This window comes from Schistocerca piceifrons, chromosome 2, assembly GCF_021461385.2.
Source record: "Schistocerca piceifrons isolate TAMUIC-IGC-003096 chromosome 2, iqSchPice1.1, whole genome shotgun sequence".
NCBI classification, from domain to species: domain Eukaryota; kingdom Metazoa; phylum Arthropoda; class Insecta; order Orthoptera; family Acrididae; genus Schistocerca; species Schistocerca piceifrons.
Window position 1 is genome coordinate 594,173,920 of NC_060139.1, and position 24,831 is coordinate 594,198,750.

General features: G+C 40.8%; 1 protein-coding gene across 1 annotated transcript in view; it reads right to left on the reverse strand.

The window, feature by feature from the left end:
* Positions 1 to 24,831, reverse strand: part of LOC124775626 (brachyurin-like) — a 66,878-nt gene that overhangs the window by 11,253 nt on the left and 30,794 nt on the right. Inside the window, exons 3-4 of the mRNA XM_047250455.1 lie at positions 23,703 to 23,848; positions 4,908 to 5,006 (exon numbers count right to left, since the gene is read on the reverse strand). Coding sequence (XP_047106411.1) covers positions 4,908 to 5,006; positions 23,703 to 23,848 — 245 coding nt within the window. The remainder of the gene's footprint in view (positions 1 to 4,907; positions 5,007 to 23,702; positions 23,849 to 24,831) is intronic.

Consider the following 24,831-nt stretch of genomic DNA (forward strand, 5'->3'; position numbering starts at 1 on the left):
CCAGCGCGGCGGCCCTCCAGTGTGTGGTGCTTATGGTGTACAGATCACTGTACGCCACATTCTGTTAGACTGTGTTTTATCTTCGGGCCAGAGGGCGACGGAAAATTTACCAGCAGTTCTGCCCTCCGTTTTAAGTGACAATGAAACGAATGTGGTTAGAGTTGTAACGTTTTGTGATCTGTCCACCTTGTTTCCCCAAATTTTAGGGAGATGTCCTTAATGTGTTAACAGTTTGGTACTTTACTGTGGCGCTGTTCGTATTGAGAAGTTTTCATTTACGTTCGTGCACTAGAGACACACTTGTGTTCCTGGCCAGTGTAGGCAAGCAGACTGCAGAGTCTCGTAAATGTCTGCGATAACTGAGTGTCTTCAATCATAGGAGTTTTCCGACTCAGTAATACGTCCATAGTCTAGCCGTATTTATTTTCTGGACGTCACACTGCATCTCCACGGCGCCGCCAGTCTTCTACGACGCGGAAGATTGACACTTTTCTGATCACTTGGGTGATATTTGCGAATCGAAGTAATATAGGGAAGAGTAAATTCACGTAATTGCAGTGCCACTAATTCGTCTCTTAGTTTTTCGTTGTCTACTCCACCTTAGGTGGTGGTTAGAGCTTACAAAAGGGTTACAACATCAACCTTTGCAGTGTTCTTAACGAACTTAACAAGGGACGCGTTTTGACCGCTAGGTGTTGTGCCAGTCTTGGATAGGGTAGATAGTAGGATTTATGATTGTATATTTGTTAGGTTTCCATGTTGTGTGTTTTGCACTTTCATTCTTATTTTATAGTCAAATATTCATTAATAGAATTCTTTTTCTCTCGTTTAACTAGGTTTTGTCCCTATTCTCACTCTGAATACATTAGATAAGGAATAGAAATAAAAGGAAGGATCAGAGCAAGGAATGTCAGAGCGCTGAATCGGACAGGTACGTTAGATAATTTAAAAAGGAATCGGTTGAAGTTAGATATACCGGGAATAAGTGAAGTACGGTGACAGGAGGCACAAGAATTCTGATGCGTTGAATACGGGGTTATAAATAAAAAAGTGAAATAATGATAATGCAGGAGTGGGTTTCACAGTGAATAACATAGTAGGATTTCGGGTAAACTACTATGAGCAGCATAGTGGACGCATTATTGTATCCAAGATACAATGGTTCAAATGACTGAGCGCTATGGGACTTAACTTCTGAGGTCATCAGTCCCTTAGAACTTAGAACTACTTAAACCTAACTAACCTAAGGACATCACACACATCCAAGCCCGAGGCAGGATTCGAACCTGCGACCGTAGCGGTCGCGTGGCTCCAGACTGTAGGGCCTAGAAACGCTCGGCGGGTATCCAAGATAGACACGAAGCCCACACTCACCACTGTAGAACTTGTTTCCATATCGACTAGCTCAGTAGAAGTTGGAGAAATTGAAGTGTATGACGACATAAAAGAAGTTATTCAGACGAAAATTTAATAGTGATGGGGTACTCGAATTTGGTCTGGACTGGGGAAAAGGAATGAAAGAAGAAGCCGCTTGGTAGAGTTTTGTACAGACCATAATTTAATCGTCGCTAACACTTGGTTTAAGAATCACAAAAGAAGATTATTTACGTTGAAGAGACCTGGAGACACCGGAAGTTTTCAGATTGAGTATGTAATGACAAGACAGATTTAGGAATCAGGTTGTAATCTGTAAAACTTTTCCAGTTGCGGATGTAGATTCTGACCACAATTTATTGGCTACGAACTGTAGATTAAAACTGAAGGTACTGGAAAAAGGTAGGAAATGAAGGAGATGGGACCTGAATAAATTGAAAAAACCAAAGGTTGCTGACAGTTTCAGAGGGAGTATTAGGCGACGGATGACTAGATCAAGGGAAAGCAATACAGAAGAAGACGAATGGGTAACTTTAAGAGATGAAATAGCAGCAGAGAATCAAATACGTAAAAAGACAAGCCCTAGTGAAATCCATGGATAACACAAGAGATATTGAATATAATCGCTGAAGAAGAAAATATAAAAATACAGAAAATGCAGAAGGCGAAAGGGAATACAAAAGTCTAACATATCAGATTGGCAGGAAGTGCAAAATGGCTAAGCAGGAATGGCTAGAGGACAAATGTAAGTATTTAGAAGCGTATTTCATTACGGGAAAAATAGATACCGTCTACAGGAAATTTAAAGGTGCCATTACGGATAAAAAGAAGCAGCTGTTCGAATATCAAGAGCTCAGATGGGAAACCAGTGCTAAGCATAAAAGGGAAAGCTGGAAGATTGGTGGGGTACATAGAAGGTCTGTACAAGGGAGATAAACTTGAAGGCAATGTTACAGAAATGGAAGTGGACGTAGTTGAAGTTGAGATTGGAGATATGATACTGCGAGAACTTGACACAACTCTGAAAGCCCTAAGTCGAAACAAGACCCTGGGAGTAGACGATATTTCGTCAGAACTTCTGATAGCCTTGGGACAGTCATCCATTAAAAAACTCTTCCATCTAGTGTTAAAGATGCAGGAGACAGATGAAATACCCTCAGACTTCAAGAAGAATGTAATAATTTGAGAGAAAGCAGTTACTAACAGGTGTGAAAATAACCGACCTATCAGTTTCATGTCATGGCTGCAAAATACTAACACAAATTCCTTACACAGTAATGGAAAAACTGGTAGAAGCAGACTTCTGGAAAGATCAGTTTGGATCCCGGAGAATGTGGGAACAAGCGAGGCAATACTGACCCTATGACTTACAAGAAAGATTAAGGAAAGACGAACCTACGATTATAGTATTTGTAGACGGAGACAAAGCTTTTGACGACATTGACTGGAACACTCTCTTTGAAATTCTGAAGGTAACAGGGATAAAATACTGGGAGCGAAAGGCTATTTACAAAAGAAAACAGAAGGCGGTAATAAGAGTAGAGGGACATGAAAGGGTAGCAGTGCTTGAGAAGGAAGTGAGATTGTTTTTTATCCTACCCCCGACGGTATTCAATCTGTATACTGATAAAGCAGTAAAGGAAATAAAAGAAAAAATTGGAGTAGGAATTAATATCCAGGCAGATGAAACACAAACCTTGAAGTTTGCCAGTAACATTGTAATTCTATCAGAGACAGCAAATTACTTGACCAGTTGAACGGAGTGGACATTGTCTTGAAAGGAGAATATGAAATGAACATCAAGAAAAGCAAAACAAGGTTAATGAAATGTAGTCGAATTAAATCACGTAATGCTAAGGAAATTAGACTAGTAGATGAGTTTTGCTATTTGGGAAGCAAAATAACTGAGGAATGCAGAAGTAGAGAGGATATAAAGTATACACTGGAAATGCCAAGGACAGGATTTCTGAAGAAGAGAAGTTTATTAACATCGAGTGTAGATTTAAACATCAGGAAGCCTTTTCTGAAAGTATTTGCCTTGAGTGTTGCCATGTGTGGAAGTGAATCATGGACGATAAGCAGTTTAGACAAAGAATGAATAGAAGTTTTCGAAATGTGGCGCTACAGAAAATTATTGGATATTGGATGGGTAGATAACGTAACTAATGAGTAGGTACTGAATATAATTGGGGAAACAAGAAATTTTTGACACAACTTGACCGGAAGAAGAGATCAGTTGAGAGGACAGTTTCTGAGACATCAAGGCATCACCAGTTTAGTATAGAAGGGGAGTGTGGAGGATAAATATCGTAGAGGGAGACCAGTGTTGCCACTGAAGATTAAAACAACAATAAGTCACATTTTCTGGAATTTTCTCGAAGCGTTTCGAAATTAAGCATTACATGTCAATTTTGCCTAGTGCCACCTCTACTTCTAGGAGTCAACTGTCACTGGAAGTGTCACCATTCGGAAATCCCGAAAACTATGGACTAGATACTAATATAGATCATTTTCGGGTTTTTTTAATGTCCTTCCGTTAACCACCTACGGCTCTGCCCTAGGGGTGTCTTACCCCACAGCAAATTCTTCTAAATGATAAATCACATGTAGCAAATCTGGTTCGAACTTTTTGCAGACGATCCAGTGCTAAGCATATGTCTTCATATTCAGACGGTAGTTGTCCCGTTGTACTAACTCATATGTATTAAGTCTTTATAAAGCACTGCAGGCCTTCCAGAGCTATGCTCGAACAGGACACAAACGCAGTATGTGAAATATCTCGTAGGACAAGACTGTCATCCACGAACCTCATAAATGACACCTATATATTCTTAATTGGAACTTGCATTGAGGTTCGTCTTTCCCTTATCCACAAAAAATTTATGCTGTAATGTTAATGAGCTGTAGCACTCTTTTACAAACTATTTAACTTCAGTTAGCTTTATTCGGTTTCGATAGATATTATACTTAATCGTCTCTCCTGTATTACATTTGGTTATTTACTTAATTCTGAATATCTTATTCAAGTTGACACATGACGATTTTTTAAAGATAGATATTCAAATGTAAATTTCGAATAGCTCGTGACTATCACTACCTGACGGATATTCTTTTCTATTCTTCTCTGGATGCATCCAGTCAGCAACTTATGAAATTGCCGTGCCTTGTTGATCATGTGGTAGCTCTTAGGGTTATCTGCTTTTAATTTCTGCCGCAGTATGAGTACATTGCTTTCCTGGAAGCCTGACGGCGCGTTTCATATCTCATACGCCACTGATTTTAGTGATCCAGAAGATACTTCCATGAGACGCGTTGCGTTGAGAAGATTACTCAGTTTACACTAAATTTACTCAGATCGTGCAAAATTTGACGTATTGTATGACGAGACAACCTATACAATAAATGCAGACTCACATTTTCAAACGTATTACCGCTAACAACATTCGATACCCTTACACCAACTTTCAGGATGAGACGGAATCAATAAAAAGCATAAAAATTAGTCACCACCTACGTAGAACGCGCGTACTTACTGTCGGTATTGAGGCCCCAGCCGCTGACCGTAGCGGTCTGGCCCTCGAAGCTGTTGCCCGCCTGTGAGCGAGAAGGCAGGTTCACCAGTCCGATGTAATCTGTAAAAATAGAAACATATTTTTATATTTCTCGTTATATCCCGGGAACAATCAAGACGTAGGACTCTCTCGAAGAATGAAGTCACAGAAGCAATGAAAATACTCTCTGAACTACGATTCTAGTAATCAAGATACATATTGACGCATTTAGTACGTAAATGAACGGACATCTCTATAACATAGTTGATCGGGATAATTAAGATGACTTCGAAAATATGAGCACTCGACCTACGGTTTCTGAGAAACCAAGTGTACTTGGAGGTAAAATTGAGACAGTTACGTGCGAACCACCGTGTGCGGTCCCTATCCGTTTGTAGAGAACTGCTTTTGCCGAAAATTTACCAAGGCATTTACTCACATATTATCAGTGAATCACAGAATATTATCAACAAAGACAAATGATGCCCCCAACGGACATTCGTTTTGGTATTCCTTATGACCGATCTCACTGCTAAAAATCAACATGAATATTCTGTTCTAAAAAGTAACTTCATGTTTAGAGAAATTTTGTATAAATGACTTTGGTCAGTCAAATAATTCAGAAATCTGCGCATAGAAAAGAATTCCAATAAGCAAGACATTATGCTAAAAATAGCCGTGGGGGAAGTGCTCAAGCAGGGAAGCCGAAACTAATCGTACTGTTCAATTATATTGAAAACGAGCCGTTAAAATCGTCTGAAATATACATTATGCTCTCTGTAACTGTAGTTAATAATTATCAGAACATGATGAATGAGAAATTCACGACATTGGTTCAAAATTCCACAAGATTGTAGTGAAATCTATTTTCGGCTGTTACTCTAACGCCAGGTACACGCGTAAATACGTGTGGTTGTGAAATTACTGCGCGGTCAAATATTTGAAGCTTGGTGTATCTAGCAAGTATCTAAGTTTGTTTTCAAAGATGACGGTAATATGTGCTTTATCACTAAAAACAGAGTGTTTCAGTAAAATGCAATGTAAAACTGTTTAGCTTAGGTAAAATATGTGACAAATGAAATGATAAACTACACGATAAATTACAACAATTGTTCTAAGACAAAAATTAGCTGCACAAAATATATTATCCGTAATTATACTTCAGAATACTTTTCGTTAAATACTGCGATCAGAGAGCAAGCAATGGACCCGCTGCAACGTTCAGTCTCATCCCACTCCATTGGTCGGCGACTGGCAGCAGTCGCACTAGGGAATTCTTGTCCCATGTGTAGGCTGCCATTAACACCACAATACAGACGGCTCAGTTTTTGAGTGGTGACGTGACCTGGTATCATGGACTGTTGATGAATAACGCCTCATTATGTTCAGCGTCGCATTGTGGTGAGTATGATTTTGACCTGGGCAGGGCATCCATTCTTCCAACATACTGGGGAACACAGTGGTTTTATTTCTGGCGTCATGATGCGGGGAGCAATCACGTATGATTTCAGGACACAGATGGTAGAGATCGAGGGAACTCGGGCGGCACAACGGTACGTCATGGACATGTGTTACCGCTCATGCGACCTTATCGTGATACCCTTTCTTGCAACAGGACAATGCTCGTTCATGCATAGCCCGTATCTGTTTGAACTATCTCCGTGATGTTGAGGTACTACCGCGACCACCAATATCCCCAGATCTTCCCCCGATAGAACAGGTATGGGACGATCTCGGACGTCCACTCCGACCCAGTGGATATCAAGAACGAGTCACACTACGTGATCAAAAGTATCCGATGCATTGTGCTGCCACATACTGCCAGGTACTCCTTATCAGCGACCTCAGTAGTTAGTAGACATCGTGAGAAAGCAGAATGGGACGCTCCGCGGAACTCACGGAGTTCGAATGTGGGTGTCACTTGTGTCATACGTCTGTACCGGAGATTTCCACACTCCTAAACATCCCTAGGTTTCCGATGTGATAGTGAAGTGGAAACGTGAAGGCACATGTACAGCACAAGATCGTGCGGGCGAAGAGGATAGTAACGTGTAATAGGCAGACATCTATCCAGACCTTCACACAGGAATTCCAAACTACATCAGGATCCACTGCAAGTACTATGGCAGTTAGGCAGGAAGTGAGAAAACTTGGATTTGATGGTCGAGCGGCTGCTCATAAGCCACACATCACGCCGGTAAATGCCAAACGACGCCTCACTTGGTGTAAGGAGCGTAAACATTGGACGATTGACAAGGGGTAAAAACATAGTGTCGAGTGACGAACTACGGTACACAATGTAGCGATCCTATGGCAGGGTGTGGGTATGGCGAATGCCCGGTGAACGTCATCTGCCACCGTGTGTAGTGCCAATAGTAAAATTTGGAAGCGGTTTTGTCATGACGTGGTCGTGTTTTTCATGGAGGGGGCTTGCACCCCTTCTTGTTTTGCGTGGCACTATCACAGCACAGGCCTACATTGATGTTTTAAGCACCTTCACATTCTTGCTTCCCACTTTTGAAGAGCGATTCGGGGATGGCGATTGCATCTTTCAACACTACCGAGTACCTCTTCATAGTGCACGGCCTGTGGCAGAGTGGTTACACGACAATAAACTCCCTCTAATGGACAGGCCTGCACAGGATCCTGACCCTTGGGGATGTTTTGGAACGCCGACTTCGTGCCAGGCCACACCGACCGACATCGATACCTCTAGTCAGTGCAGCACTCAGTGAGGAATGGGCTGCCATTCCCCAAGAAACCCTCCAGCACCTGACTGAACGTGTGCCTACGAGAATGGAAGCTGTCATCAAGGCTAAGAGTGGGCCAACACCATACTGAATTCCAGCATTACCGATGGAGGGCGCCACGAACTTTTAAGTCATTTTCAGCCAGGTGTCCGGATACTTTTTATCACATAGTGTACATCAGTTATGGGCCAGCTTACCCCACGGGGGGATACAACGGCTTCCCAAATGAATGAATGTGTGCAACCAGGACAAAGTAGGTGCAGCGTCATACTGTTGCGTAGCCTCGCACTTCTAAGTTTCTTGAAGACATGACTATTTTGTAATCACCGAAATAACGTCACACACTCTCTCGACCCGTGATGATTCATTTCGTTTGATGCTCCCCTTCTGGATGCATCACTTTTTTTGTCAGACATTGTAATAAATGCTATTCCATTTATAATGTGTAAAATTGTCGTGTCCTGATACAGGATAGTGGGAAGGCGGGGGTTTAAGGTCGGTCTGCAATTTCCGAGCTAATGCAGTAAGACAAATTACCTGTGAAGGCAGGTTGATGCCTTGGATCAGCGCCAAACACTATCGCAGGGTATCTACGACAGACGCTTGTGTTGTAGCTCGGCAGGATACTTACAGCGGGAGACTCATGGAATTCAGGGGTCTTATTAGCACTATTTATTTGCTATCATACTAACTACTACACCGAAGACTAATTCCAAAGATTAGAAAAAGCGAAGAAGGAAATTTGTTGCACAGCACAGTCAGTGTCTGAAGCTCACGGGGGTGAAACGTGGGGTGGGGGTGTGGGGGAGGGGAGAGTACTAACACAGCTATGGAATAGTAGCAGCACGGCAAGTACAAACTCGAGAGCAGCACTACAAGTGAGAGAAAGACATGTCAGAGCTTACCGAGGCTGGCCTCGAGTGGCACGGAGTCGGCGCCCCAGCGATTTGACTGAGAACTCCCTCTAAATACAAAAACGAAGCTTTTAAAAGAATCGTGGAGGAGCGCCATTTCTTCCTTCCTGTAGTCGACCTACCAGTTCACCAGCACTTAACAAGCTTTGGTCAGTCTGGTGAGTCGTTCGGCACCTCCAGGATGCCTCTGGCCAACCACTTTTAGATTCCTCCCTTTCTCCTACTCGGTAGGTAGCGATGCTTCTGGATTTTACATTAACATACTCCAAGTTTGGTGTCAACAGCGTTCAGCTGACAGCTAAACGTCATTGCCACCCTATTAAATCCAGCAACTACGCTGTTTTACGTTACTTGGCCCCGTCCCCCGCCATTCTTTTGGTGGTGACTGCTGTAGTAGATATCTAACCTGTGTAAACCCTCTGACGTTGCAGTTCTCAGGAGAAAATATCAACCTTGCTGCCTCTGGTAAGATGTGCCTGAAATGCCCTGCTTAACCCGCAGGAAAGGATATATACAATAAATTGTGGAAAGGGGCCAAACTAAGGAGCTGTCAGTTACACTCGAACATACAACTATATTATTTGATCAAACATTACAAGAGCCCAAAAACTTTTTTATACACACAGCTTTAATATTTGGGACTTAATTACCGGCTGAAAGCCACTTCAATTTAAAAACGGCCGAAGGCCAATATCGTAAAACGCAAGCATAATCAGAAATTTTAAAAGTCAAGTCATATCTTTAAACAATTCTTTAGTTAGGCTGAAGTAAACAAGTTAAATTCAAATCTGCTGAATGCCAAAGACTTAAAAATTCAAAAATATTTTAAAATGCCAAAGGGCTTACTTGAAACAGTACTGTAAACTAGGCTGAAGGCCTTAAGAGTAAAACAACTCTAATTTAAAACACAAAACCGGGTACAAGCCATACAAGTACCAACAACAAGAACAATTAAAAGAAATAGGGCAGCACAAACAAGGGCACCCAGATGTTCGAGGGTCGGCCTATAATTCAAACACTAACGCTCGCTTGGATAAGACAGGCAGTCGGGCCAACCATTCACGATCCGACGACAAACCAACCGACTGAAAGTCAGCGGGCCCAACGACAAGATAACTTCCACTTCACCCGACCAGGGCACAACAGGGAGTTGAACGGAACAACGTGGAAGATATTGACGCCCACAACCAATCATCCACAGAGCTGTCAAATTACTCACGTGCTGGACAGCAATAACACGATGAGGAAACTAAACTGATTGAAATTTATGTCAACGCCCAGGGCAGGTAACCGCTGGTGCACTTCAGTTCAAATAACCGAATATAGTGAAACTCCACAGGAAGGTGGCTGGAATTCTCCAACTTGAAAACCACGTTGTTGCTCGCGGGAATATCCCAACAGCCGACAACGAACTCCAAACGACACAATGTGGACAATCTTGACTTGCTAGTACGTTAAATCAAAACTCAACTTCCGTGTTTAGGTTCGATGAGCCACGGACCTCGTAGCAATGGGAACCGCGCCACACTCTCCGACACCGCGTAGAGACCGTCAGCGGGCCCCGGCCAAACTACGCCCCGCCGAGAATTCCTCACATGGTCCACGCAAAGCGACCGACTCCTCAGAGCCAGTACGTTGACAACATTTAAAGTAACTTGTCAGTCAAAATCACACCAACTACACACGGTTTCACGAACACTTGCACGATGAACTAGACAATGCTAACGGCAGTGACTGTACAATAACATGGACGAAACACGAGTCGGCACACACAGCCAACCAATAAGCTATCGCCGGCCAAATACACGTCGTCCGGCAAGACGACCGACCGACGACCCACCAAAGTCGTCCCCACTCCAATCATGTGTGTTGGCAAATGTCGGTCGAGTCCTGGTGGTCCGGACCTCACTGCTGCCGCACCCCGACTGAACTTGTGCCGCGTGCCAACTCAAACACTGCCATGTCCGAACTAACTCAAAACACACGACGACCGGGAAGTAATAGCAGTCCAGCAAAGATAATACGGCAGGGCCTGTATTGATAAGCGCTGCTGCTGCCGCTCACGGGCAAGCAAGACAGCACCTCGGTGACACCAGTAATTGAAAAGTAACATAACGAGGTGGCAGTACGGAAAAAACAAGATGTAAAATAAGAAACGGCACGAACACCAGCCACGCACGGCTCAGTGCCTTTTCATGGCGATCTGCTACAGTGGCGCCTTACGACAGCGACCTTGAGGTCGTGGATGAAGTTACCTCTTAATTCTCTGAAGTGAAACTTCTCCCCTGAAACAGTTGCAATTTGCCATAGTGTTACTCTTTATCTCCTGAAACCTAAATGCTACCACTTTTGATTGTTCTCCACTTTGTGTCTTTGATTTCCTATCTTAGAATGCCCTTGATGTCTCCATACAGCCTTAAGCGTAACAGTGTACAAGTCATTATGTCGTCAATATATGACAAAATAATCTACCGAGAACAAAGAACGGTCAGTTAATGCAATTTCTCAGAAACTATAAATGTTGTTCAAGCCAATGCATTATCAGACCATCAAAAATAAAAGGATTATACCTCAAACGTTGCATTTCACTGGTTATACAGAACGACGGAAACAAAGATGCCAGAATTTTTCTTCAAAGAGTGCTTTTGGAATTTTTACACAGTAAAAACACAATAACCTCCGTCTTTAACAATCTTCACGTTTTAAACACTGGGAAATTATACACGAAAGCTGTATGTCCTGCTGATACTTACAAAACGGAAATGGGAGTACGCTTAAGTTTCATCCAACTGTGGACGCTGCCAGAGTGGCAGAACTGTTGTGTTAACGTTCGAGAAAGGGAGACGTGGATGTGTAAATCATATGTGCTCCGGTACAGGCAAACGATGAGCGCCGAAAAGCGCGAATCGAGAACTGAGCGCCGATGTAACTGCCTGACATCTGTAAAAATTCAAAATAGCCTTTTCTTCTCTTTGCTGCTCACTTAGTAGCCATTTTCTGTAAAATGTCACGCTTTTAGTCATCTTGAAATATGTATCTGTTTGCAGTCATCCGAGCACCTATTACTTCTGTGATTATCTTTCAGATATGAGCCACTTGTTGTTTATGAAATCCTTGTTTTGTCATCAGTCAGAGTTTGCATAATCCATCAACAGTCTCACAATAGTAAAATTTACCGCTATAGGCTTGATACAGCGCCATTAAAAGCACACGGCGTCACTGGTAGTGTTGTGACTATGAAAAATTATTTGGAAGACTGCAAATACGATCAGCTGCATTTCACAGTAGTGTGAATGTATTTGAATAGTTCAGATACAATGATGCGAAAATGCTTAAACCGGAAAATCAGCTTAGTTAGCATAAACTGATACTGAGTTGGCGACAAAGTACGAAATAATTTCATACATTCTCTTAACTAGAAAAGTTAAATTTTTATGATATGCTGACAAACTGTCTTCCTGCAATCATGAGACCCAAATTAATTGACTCTTAAAATAAAGATGGGGCTGCTTAAGGCAGTTGATGAAGAACGGAATTCGAAAACGTCTTGTTAAGGTAGTTATCAGCTTGTAAAAACTTAATAAAATGCATGACACACAAATGTTGGCTTATTTATATTTTACTCCAACGGTTTCGAACATAAACTACGTTCACAGTCGTCGAAAAATTAATCTGCGGTTTTTATATGTAATATTGAGTACAGATTAATTTTTCGACGACCATGAACATGGTTTTTTCCCGGTTGAGCGCACAATTTCGAATCAGAGACATGTATGAAGTGTAGACTGCGTTGCTTGTTGGTTCAAATAACGTAGGTCGCAGAATGCTCCTGTACCAGGAGCTTTTTGCGTGGAAAAACTGTTGAACTGGAGAAAAACAAATGGATATCGAATTTTCCACAAATAAAGTCTGATTATAACGTTCATGAAAACGAACAGCATAGAGTTTAAAATGTCTGGAGTGAAGCTAACCAAGGTTTATCGACTACGACTACAGATATGACGCGGCAGATGTTTTCAACACCAACGAAACTACGTCAATTTGCGCCTGCATACCCAATAAAACTGTATCGCTTAGGGGTCAATCATTTTCAGGTAGGCTAACCTGTTAGGAGAGATTTACGTCAATGGTAACGTACATGTCAGATGGATCTCATTAACGATCCTTATTTGTCATCGGGACAAGTTTAAAGCCATTATGTTTTAAAAATATACGGCCACGAAATAAACGTGGCTGCTGACTGATATGTTTACCGACTGGATTCTCAAATTCAGATTACGAGAAAAGCATTAAGCGTAGTTATTCTTGATAATTTTCCGCTACCCCGCAATAATAAATTAAAATCTATAAAGCATACAAATTTCCCTACGAACACCACAAATGTATTGCAACCGTGAGATTGAAGTATCACACAAAGCTTGAAATTTCACTATCAAAAGAACTTACTTGCAATCGTAGCAAATAGGAGCACGCGGGGATTTCTCCCCAGTCTTTTAGATGCATTACATATGTTGCGATTACGGACGTTGCGATCTCCATGGAAGTTAGTGACGCCAGTGCCATTTAATGAAATGTTTGGAAAGTTTTTACATTATTGGGTGGTTTTACACCGTCATTATTACACTCACCTACACTCTATAAATTCACGACACACCTCCCACATTTAGTATTCTTTAAGAATTTTATAATACAACGCGGCAGTGCAAACAAAATGGATTTTAAATGGACGACGACGAATATGGCGATTGAATAAACACTGCAGTTTCTGTCCCTAGATGCGAAACACCATTCAAAACACTCGCAGCTATTGAAATGCTCATTCGAGTGGTGACGTGAATAAAATGGTGGACGATATCGAGCAGTTTGACGAAAATTATTTGTTTAGAAAGACTTTGCAAAATACAACAACAGATTTTTTCCGAAAAAAACGAAAACATATTGCTTACGGACTTCCGGTCTTCAGTTTTTATGTACAAGGATAAATGTCAGCAGGAGATCGAATTCTCGAACAAAATTTGACGAGATCGAAACTACAGCATTATTGGACTTTTCTGCGTGCACCATTGACACGGAATTCTATTAACACTAAAAACAATTTCGGTCCTCTCAGTTTCGTGGTATGAATTTATCATCATACTCTTCTTAGAAAGTGTCCTTGTGCTTTCTAAAATGCACAGAACTAGTTACATTTATCATACGTTGCCTGGCACAAGTAAATAATTTTCCTTTACCGACACTCATTCAGCGCATAATGTGTATTGTGTGAATGCACATTTCAACCGAGAAATCCATTTTTGGTTTGAAGTTTAATTTTTTGTTTTATTCGTAAAAGTTCAGTTTAGCAGTTACTTTCTGTTTTCAGCACTTGGTCACAGCTCTATTTTCGCACCATTTAAAATATTAGCTCACTGGGAAAATAATTTTTGTATGTGCTGTTGAGGGTGCAAGCTTACATTGTGATGGCAAGTGCGAAAATGAAACTTTTTTTCTTTTTTCTTAGTCATCAGTCTTTTAACTGGTTTGATGCTGCCCGCAACGAAATCCTCTCCTGTCCCAAACTCTTCATCTTAGCGTAGCACATGCAACCTACGTTCTTAATTATTTGCTGGATGTTTCCAATCTCTGTCTTCCTCTACAGTTTTTACCCTCTACAGCTTCCTCTAGTACCATGGAAGTCATTCGCAGATGTCTTAACAGATGTTCTATCATCCTACCCCTTCTCCTTGCCAGTGTTTTCCACATATTCCTTTCCTCTCCGATTCTGCGCAGAATCTCTTCATCCCTCATTTCATCGGTGCACCTAATTACCAACATTCGTCGGTAGCATCACATCTCAAATGCTTCGATTTTCTTCTGTTCCAGTTTTCCTACAGCCCATGTTTCACTACCACACTATGCTGCGCTCCAAACGTACATTCTCACAAATTTCTTCCTAAAAGTAAGGCTAATGGTAGATACTAGCAAACTTCTGTTGGCCTGGAATGCTATTTTCGCCATTGTAAATCTGCTTTGATATTCTCCTTGCTCCGTTCGTCATGGGGTGTTTTGCTGCCTAGATAGCAGAATTCCTTTACCTCATCTACTTCGTGATCATCAATTCTCATGCTTAGTTTCTTGCAGTTCTTATTTTTGCTACTTTCTTCGATTTACTCGCAATCCATATTCTGTACTCATTAGACTGTTATTCCATTCAGTAGATCATGTAATTCTTCTTCACTTTCACACAGGATTACAATGTCATCAGCAAATCGTATCATCATATCCTTTCACCTTGAATTTCAGTTCCACTCTTGAAACTTTCTTTTCTTTCCATCACTGCTTCTTCGATGTATAGATTGAACAGTAGGGCGAAAGACTAGATCCCTAGGATACACCCTTTTTAATCCGAGCACCTCGTTCTTGATCCTCGATTCTTATTATTCTCTCTTGGCTGTTGTACAAGTTGTACATTACTCGTTTTTCTCTATAGCTTATCACTATTTTTTTCTTAATTTCGAACATCTTGCACCATTTCATATTGTTGAAAGCTTTTTACAGGTTGAAAAATCCTATGTACGTTTCTTGATTTTTCTTTAGTCTTCCTTCCATGATCAACTGCAACGTCAGAACTGCTTCTCTCATGCCTTTATCTTTCCTAAAGCCAAACTGGTCGTCATCTAACACATCCTCAGGTTTTATCACCGACACGTATGTCGTCCCATATGATAATATACAGAATGATGGAAAAGGAAATTAAAGGAAAACTGCAATGTAATAAAAGTATTTGACAGTCTAATCACAACACAGCCTGGTTCCAGCAGAATTAATCTATGCTCTGCATTTACCCAGAACCCTGAATACTGTTTACAGTAACAACACTAACAAATGTTTACCGCACACTGTATCCAGGACAGTAACATAGGAGTGTCTCCTCATTTGTTCACTGCGTTCTATACATTATTCGTAGTAACAAATAGCTTGCAATACAAGAGATGTGTTTCGCACTAGCGAAGAAAAGCAAATGGTCATAGCTCTTAAGGTACGCATTTTGGAGCCTGTATTTGGTGGATATTTTGTCTTGTTTTCGTTCATATACCACCTCTCAAAATATTTTTAACACCCCATGTATCCTCTTTTCCAATGACATACAATTAGCGCATAAGGCGTTATTTTGGCAATGTCATACAGTCCAGGTTGTGAAGTTACGTCCTGATGTGTTAATTTGCAAAGACTCACTATACACCCTCATCCCCCCCTCCACACACCGCAACCACCGAACCCCCCCCCCCCCTCAATCTCTCCTCGTATGATGGCGTTAGTCGGAACACAAGCTCCGATATCTCAGAAAACCTGCAATGGCATTGTCAATGATTCATAACATTCCCAAGTTAGCGTTTAATGATTTGATTAAAGGATTGAGGTTAGATCCTCGATCCTCCCGAATCCCAGGCCATTGCCTCCATAGGTGGAACTTGCCCGTCCATTGCCTCCATATGAGAATCTTCCTCGCTGAAAGATGTGTGCACTAATCAACATTCCTTGATTCCATGAGTGAACTAAAACAACCGCCAATAGCTTCTTCAGATCAGTAACCGGAGATTTTTTGACTGGAATGCGTTAATGTTTTTCGAACGTTAAATTTATTGTTGCTTTTGTGGTCCTCAGTCCAAAGATTATAATCAAGAACAGCTGCCAAGATGAGACACATAGAAGTAGATATCCTCGGTGTAGAAAAACAGCTTAAATCACTTAATAAAGGCAAGGCCTCCGTTCCAAATTGTATGCCAGTCAGGTTCCTTTCAGAGTATGCTGATGCAATGTCTCCATATTTAGAAATTATATACAACCGCTGGCTCACAGAAAAATCCGTATCTAAAGACTAGAAAATTCTCAAGTCACACCAACAAGAAAAAAGGAAGAAGGAATAATCCACTGAATTACAGGACCATATCACTAACGTCGAATCGCAGTAGGGTTTTAGAACATATACTGTGTTCGAACATTATGAAGTATCTCGAAGAAAACGATTTATTGACACAAAGCACGGATTCAGAAAACATTATTCTTGTGAAACACAACTAGCTCTTCATACTCATGAAGTAATGAGTACTATCGACAGGGGATGTCAAACTGGTTCCATATTTTTAGATTTCCATAAGGCTTCTGACACCGTTCCTCACAAGCGTCTTCTAACCAAACTGCGTGCCTATGGAATAATGCCTCTCGTGCGGCTGGATTCGTGGTTTCCTGTCAGAAAGGTCACAGTTCGTAGTAATAGACGGAAAGTCATCAAGTAAAAGAGAAGTAATATCCGGCTTTCATCAAGGAAGTGTTATAGGCCCTCTGTTGTTCCTGATCTATGTTAACGACATAGGAAACAATCACAGTAGCTGTCTTAGATTGTTTGCAGATGATGCTGTCATTTACCGTCTTGTAAAGTCATCAGATGAGCAAAACGATTTAGATATTTTTATGGTGCGAAGAGTGCTAAAAGAAATCAGCTAAATTTCGATTACGCGATAAGCCACACAACTCTGAAGGCTGTAAATTCAGTTAAATTCTTAGGGATTACAATTACAAGTAACCCAAATTGGAACGATCACATAGATAATGTTGTGGGTAGAGCAAACCAAAGACTGCGATTCAATGGCAGAACACTTACAAGGTGCAACAGGTCTACTAAAGAGACTGTTTACACCATGGTCGTCCACCTTATTCTGGAGTATGCTGTACGGTGTGGGATGCGCATCGGGTGGCACTGACGGATGACATCGAAAAACCTCAAAGAAGGGCAGCTCGTTTTGTATTATCGCGAAATAGGGGAGGTAGTGGCACAGACATGATTCGTGAATTTGAGTCGCAGTCACTATTTTTATCGTCCATCTTTCACTTCCATACGTGGATGCACTCCATACAAATACTAGCACTAAAAACCTCCCCACAATTAAATCTGTACTCGATGTTTACAAATTTCTCTTCTTCAGAAACGCTTAACTTGCCATCGCCAGTCTACGTTTTGTATCCTCTCTACTTCGACCATCATCAATTATTTTTCTGTCCAAATAGCAAAACTCATCTACTATTTTAAAAGTGTCTCATTTCTTAATCTAATTCCCCCAGCATCACCTGATTTAATTCGACTACATTCCATTATCCTCATCTTGCTTTCGTTGATCTTCATCTAGTATCCTACCTTCAAGACACTGTCCATTCCGTTCAACTGCTCTTCCACGTCCTTTGCTGTCTCTGACAGAATTACAGTGTCGTCAGCAAATCTCAAAGATTTTATTTCTTGTGCCTGGATTTTAATTCCCACTTTGTTTCCTTTACTGCTTGCTCAGTATGTAATGCCGGAAATGCATATCCTCCTATTTCCATCTATTGTACTGTAAATTTTTTCCTTATTTTGTTATCTGAAGATAAGACATTTCTGTGTTTTTACATATTGTAATTGTTTTAAAATTTGTATATATATACTTATGCATTGATGTCGATGTATAATTGGTTTGGTTTGTAAATATTATTTGTATTTTTACGCTGGATCTTGCCTAGGGAAAACTATGCTATCGAATGATTACATCGATAGGTCGGGTGGAGAACCAAAGTGTTTAGGGTTTTGGAGAGTGTTATCTCTGGCGCGTGGAGCGCGGGCAGAGCAGAGTCTGGTTGGAGTAGGGCGGTTGGAGCAGGTGTGTTGAGTGACGCTCGCGCGAGTTCCCGCGCTTTCGGGGTTTGGCAGCACGTAATTGAGCTCGACTTGCTATGATAGTTTCTGGTACGGTGTCGCGGACGGAACACATTAGCTGGCACACATCAAGAGCCCGTTTCGCCTGGTTACCGTGTCGATAAGAAGGCGCGCCAACATCCAGCTTCTGCAACAGCGACGGCCGACAATAAGTGATCGTCGCCACCTCCTCGATTGACGACTTCAAACATTCAATCAACCAACAAAGAAGACTGAAAGCACGTAAAGTTTTAGAACTGTATGGCAGACCTCAGCTTTTCAAACTGTTCCATTGCATCACTAAAATACAGCAACTTAGCATGAACCTTTGTTGCTCACTGTCCCAACTGCATTACCAAGCAGGGACCCTTTCTTTTCCGAAATGAACCCGAGTGTCGTTGAAATTCAAACGCCAGCATTAAAGTAATATCATTCCATTTCACTGCTTTAATTTCAAAGATCAGTTAAGGTACTCATAGCTGGCTACAATAACCAAACAGAACTATATTTAGATTACACAAGCACAAATTAAGAGTGCGAATTTTGTTACCATGTTTTAGCTTACCTGTGACTGCAGCTCAGCTTGGTGCATACTAAATTTTATTATTGTTAATTGTTCAAAATCATTTAATTCAAGCTCAAAGTTTAATCAATTTCTAAATTGCGTAGATTCAAGTTGCTTTTGAGATGATTGTTGAGGTAGCCCAAGACTAACCTTATTTAATTTAATTTCGTAGTGCTTCAGAAAGAAAGTTCTCTATTAATTTCAGACACTAAATGAACTTTCAATTTTCCGGTTTTATTAATTCTTTTGCTAAATTAAGTGAGAGTGTAGCGAAATTTATTACTTCTGACAAACATTAAGTTTTCACACGACACGTGTCAACCTTTACTTGCCACGCTTTTAGTGCTAATTATGTGTGGCTTAACCTTTCATTTTCAGTTATTATAGTAGTTGTCCATAGGACTGGCGACCGCAATTTTCCCCAAATCTCAAATATCTCATTAACGCCAGTTAATTGATAACGTAACGACCGCACATTTACTTTCTTTATTAACTTTACCCTTTTTCAAAATTAATTTCCACCAATTTCATTCGCATTTTTCCTTTCATTTAGATGTAACCCTTCCTCCCTCTTTATCGACAGATTAACATTGGTGACGATTGCTTTTCCCAAATTTCCATTAGGTACACACGGTTTAATTTTTCACTGTCATTAAGGTCGATAAGTGACGGGGGAGGTTACAAGTATACAGATTGAGTAACATTGGGGATAAGCTACAACCCTGCCTCACTCCCTTCTCAGCCACTGCTTCCCTTTCATGCCCCTCGACTCTTATAACTGGCATATGGTTCCTGAACAAATAGTAAATAGCCTTTTGCTCCCTGTATTTTACCCCAGCCACCTTCAGAATTTGAAAGAGAGTATTCCAGGCAACATTGTTAAAAATCTTCCATAAGTCTACAAATGCTAGAAACGTAGGTTTGCCTTTCCTTAATCTATCTTCTAAGATAAGTCGTAGGGTCAGTATTGCCTCAGGTGTTCAAGCATTTCTACGGAATCCAAACTGATTTTCCCTTCTACCAATTTTACCATTGTTCTCTAAAGAATTTGTGTTAGTATTTTGCAACTGTGACTTATTAAACTAATAGTTCGGTAATTTCACACCCGTCAGATCCTCCTTCCATTGGAATTGGAATTATCATATTTTTCTTGATGTATGATGGTATTTTGCCTGTCTCATACATCATGCTCGCCATATGGAAGAGTTTTGCTATGGCTTGCTCTCCCGAGGCTATCAGTAGTTCTAACAGGATGTTGTCTGCTCCCATGGCTTTGTTTCGACTCAGGCCTTTCAGTGCTCTATCAAATTCTTCACGCGGTATCATATCTCCCATCTCATCGTTATCTGCGTCCTCTTCTATTTCTGTAATATTGCCATCACTTACAGGGAGCCGGAACGATGCATCTCCTCCATGTTAATTTTAGCAAATAAAAGGAACATTTTTTCTAAAACCATTAAACATATTGCTCTGAAATTTGGACTACATATTCAGTGACTATTTCTCTACAAACTTGTAATGCCATGTTAAGAAATATTTTTTGGTTTTTGTTTTACAATTTTTTAAGCAGATGCTTATTTTTTCTCTAAAATTTTGCACTTTTTCTTCTATAACTCTTGAATTATACAATATTTTTTTACAATTTGATATAAAATTGAAGGAAAGGAAGCAAACATTATTTTTATATATTTTATTGATATAGTGTTTGCAGTTTTTGAGAAAATGTTCCTCAAAGATGAAAATTTTAAAGTTACAGGAAATGGCTTCCAAAGTTTTTTAATACATTCCTGCCCCATATGATGGATTATCAGTATCCTCGTCTTTTTCCACTGTTAATTTCCTTTCATTGGGCCTTTCTTCCCTTTTGCTTCATGTTGTGGGCTTTTGTCTCTTCTTCCTCCACCTCTTAGTCTTTCTTCATCAATTAGGCGCATTGTGTAAATGGTTTTGTGTCATGGTTGTAAATCTAAACGTTTCAACACATCACATTTGACAATGTTTCATTCATTGTATGTTGTCACTGCATCATACACTCCAAAGGGCAATGTTTTTATCTGTAGAAACACTTTTTGGGAGTCCAAATAGAAATTAAATTACTTACACTTTCATTTGGATTTTGTGTTTTCCCTTGCAAACACTTTTACAATAAACTCGGCTGTGATAAATCTCTGAATATGGGCTTAATTACATCAATTACAGCATTTGTGAATCTGTTTTTATGGGCATATTCCTTTCCTGATTGGTACTTACACCATGAGTCATCACCTGTGGGGCACAGTGCATGTTATGGGTGCTCATTTGTTGATGCAGTACGAAAAAATAATGCCCATACTGCTCTCCTCATATGCTCAATGCTTCTTGTATTTTCCTAATAGGACACTCATAATACCTCTGCAATCTATCAATTGCTTCATCTGTCAATCTTCCTCTTCCTCCAAGGGTCTTACCATCACTAAGCTTCTGGGATCCTAATGTCTGCTATAGTTTGAACAAGTGAACCCCCATGCACTTCTGCACATGTGGAGTGCACTCCTGTTTTTTAATGTGAATTTCATTGCCATAAGGTTTGAGTTCCTCTACAGCTTTATATCCCTTAGAATCACCATCTCCTAGATAGTTAGTGTATCATACATTGTACCTCTCCTGTGATCTGGAAAAAATTGCTTTCACTCCCTCCACTTCCATTGCACCACTTGTGCCATGAAAATTTGCTTCACGACATTCACTCTCTTCGGCCTTGGTATTGCCCTTACATCTACAATGTTTTGAGAGAACAGCAACATCAATTACTTTGCAGCTGTCTCCACTGGTAGCTGTCACAACTCTATTTAGAAATTTATGACATCTACATTGCCATGATCCATCTAAAGCAACAGTTAAATCTCTGCAATTCCCTTTGTCTGTCACAACTTCTTCAACTGCTTTCTTGATTGTTGCTTGAGCAATATCTTCAGCAGAAGATTCTATCAATTCATTAGAAAATCGACACTTGGTTGGGGATTTTGGCAAGTTCATAATTCCACATAACATTGTACCTGCAGCACTGCCCTTGCCAATGCAACGCAAGCCATGCACTAGCTTAACATTTATATCATACACCTTCTTTCCACTATTACCACTCCGAGGAATACTGTTAGAATTAGAAAACGAAACTTCTGCAGCACATTCGTTACACTTCAATAACATTTTACATGCAAAACCAATGTGTGAAGTTATTTTCGATTCCAGTCCTCTTTCTTTGGAAACTTGGCATAATAAGTTATGTTTCAAAAATTAGAGAGCAAGAAATTGTAAATTATTTCATTCACATCATTACTGTCACTTTCATAGTTCTCAAATTTTTCTTTGCTGTCACAAAGTTTCTTGCTGGAAGAAGTTATATCACATTCATTTGAAGTAGTCGGTGAAGCAGTCTGAGCAGCATCTCCTTTCGAAACAACAACACTCGATTGCTGAAACGTGGCATATTGATATCCACAATCCAAATACGTAAAACAAGAACGAGCAAAATTCATCAAATACGCAAAATTGAACAGCTAAACAACAAGAAGCAAACTCCACAAGTCAATGCACACAGTATAACGTTTATGTTTAGTGATATGAACAGTCACTTGTCACAGAGATAAAGCCATACAACGTTGGAAAACGAAACACTGTCCAATTCCTCAAAGATACCCAGCTTGCAGCCAGCGGGCGGCGCCGACAGAGGTGACACACCAAGTCGCTACAACAGTTTACGCGGCTCGTCAACTGTGCAGCGATAAAAAACACACTTAGAATTCACTTAGGTGGGTGAAATTTGATTTGTTTTATTCAGAAAACTCCAAATCATTTTATAATGAAAAAACCAAGAAACCCCGATTCTGTCATATTCATCGTTCCGGCTCCTCTTACGTCTCTCTCGTGTAGACCTTCTACATACGCCTTCTAGCTTTCTGCTTTCCCTTCTTTACTTATGACTTCTTTTCCATCTGATCTCTAGATATTCATGTAGGTGGTTCTCTTTTCTCCAAAGGTCTCTTTAGTTTTCTTGTATGCGGTATCCACTTTGTCCCTATGATATATGCTCCTACATTCTTAAATATATCCTCTAAGCATTGCTGCATATCCATTTTGCACTTCATGTCGATCTCATTTTTGAGGGTTTTGTGTTTCTTTTCGCCTGTTCATTTACTGAATTTTTATATTTTCTCCTTTCGTCAATTAAATTTAATATCTCTTCTGTTACCGAAGGTTCTCTACTAGCTCTCGTCTTTTTACCTACCTGATCCTCTGCTGCCATCACTATTTAATCTCTCAGAGCTCCTCATTCTTCTTTTACTGAATTCCTTTCCCCTGTTCTTGTCGATCATTCCCTCATGCTTCCTCTTAACCTCCTTACAACCTCTGCTTCTTTCAGTTTATCTAGGTCCGATCTCCTTGAATTACTATCTTTTTGCAGTTCCTTCATTTTTAGTCAACACTTGATGACCAATAAATTGTGGTCAGAATGCACATCTGTCCCTGGGAATGTCTTACAATTTAAAACCTGGTTCCTAAATCTCTGTCTAACCATTATATACTCTGTCTGAAGCCTTCTGTTGTTTACAGGTCTCTTCCACGTATACAGCCTTCTTGCATGATTATTAAACCAAGTGTTAGCTATGATTGAGTTATGCTCTGCGCAAAATTCTACCAGGTGGCTTCCTATTTCATTCCTTATCCCCAGTCCATATTCACCTACAATTTTTCCTTGTCTTCCTTTTCCTAATGTCGAATTCCAGTCCGCCACGACTATTCTATTTATACAGTGTATACAGTGGTAAATTTTTAGATGGTGTTCGAAACTATATGCGTTGGACTTACTGTTTAGCGGGACGTTGGTACCCAGGAAGAGGACTGCAATGTCGTATTCGGAGTGCACCGACGCCGACGTGGTGACGATGGTCACGCGGCTAGGCTCAATAATGCTGAGACTGGTGAGTCCAAGCCTCACCTCCCACGTGCTGAACCTGTCGCAGCAAAAGAAGGTTACAGCACACATTAGCGTGACGAAGTAAGAAGATACTGACTTAATAGTATTCAGGAGAATTTTCTTCCTTCTTCTTCTTTTAGACAGTGTTAATCTATACTATTATAGGCTCTGCTGTACTCAAACTTTCACAATTTTACGTCTGTTTTACTTTTGTGGCCCAATACTCTTCCTGTCGCCGAAGTTGTTTGTTACCTCAGGGAGGGAGTCGTGTGCTCATCTTGTCTGTGAATCGTGTATTTTGTGTCTGCACAGGGCGTAAAAACGATGTGTTAATCTATACTATTATAGGCTCTGCTGTACTCAAACTTTCACAATTTTACGTCTGTTTTACTTTTGTGGCCCAATACTCTTCCTGTCGCCGAAGTTGTTTGTTACCTCAGGGAGGGAGTCGTGTGCTCATCTTGTCTGTGGATCGTGTATTTTGTGTCTGCACAGGGCGTAAAAACGACGCGAACCGTCACTGTCGGCACAAATGTAAACTGTGCTAGCTGGCGGTGGCTCGACTACATATTCAAGGAGTTGAACCTCGGAAGAGGGAAAGGAAACTCAACATTCGTGTGGATCTACTGGGGATGCAAAGAGTCTGAACAATGCGTAGAGATAAGCATAGAGAAAAACACAAAACGTGACCAGCACGAGGTACTGAACAACCAAGCACCAGAAACAAAGCACATTGCGAGGTGAACGCCCCAGTCAAGGAAGTGTAAATCAGCTTAAAAACGCAGCGCCGGTCTATCGCTGCCGACAGGTAAACTCCTGGGTCAGTGACTCTGCCTATAAAATGCTTTGAGCGCGCCTTCAGTGGCAGTGTGGTGCACTATTCTGCAACGAAACCTACGCCATATCTGCGTCCACATCGATGTCCACAGGCGGGAATACTAATTCCGTCACCCCTGAAAAGGCCACGGAGCGGCGGGAGAAGTGTAGGCTGGAGTAACGGATGGTCCGTCTGCATCAGTG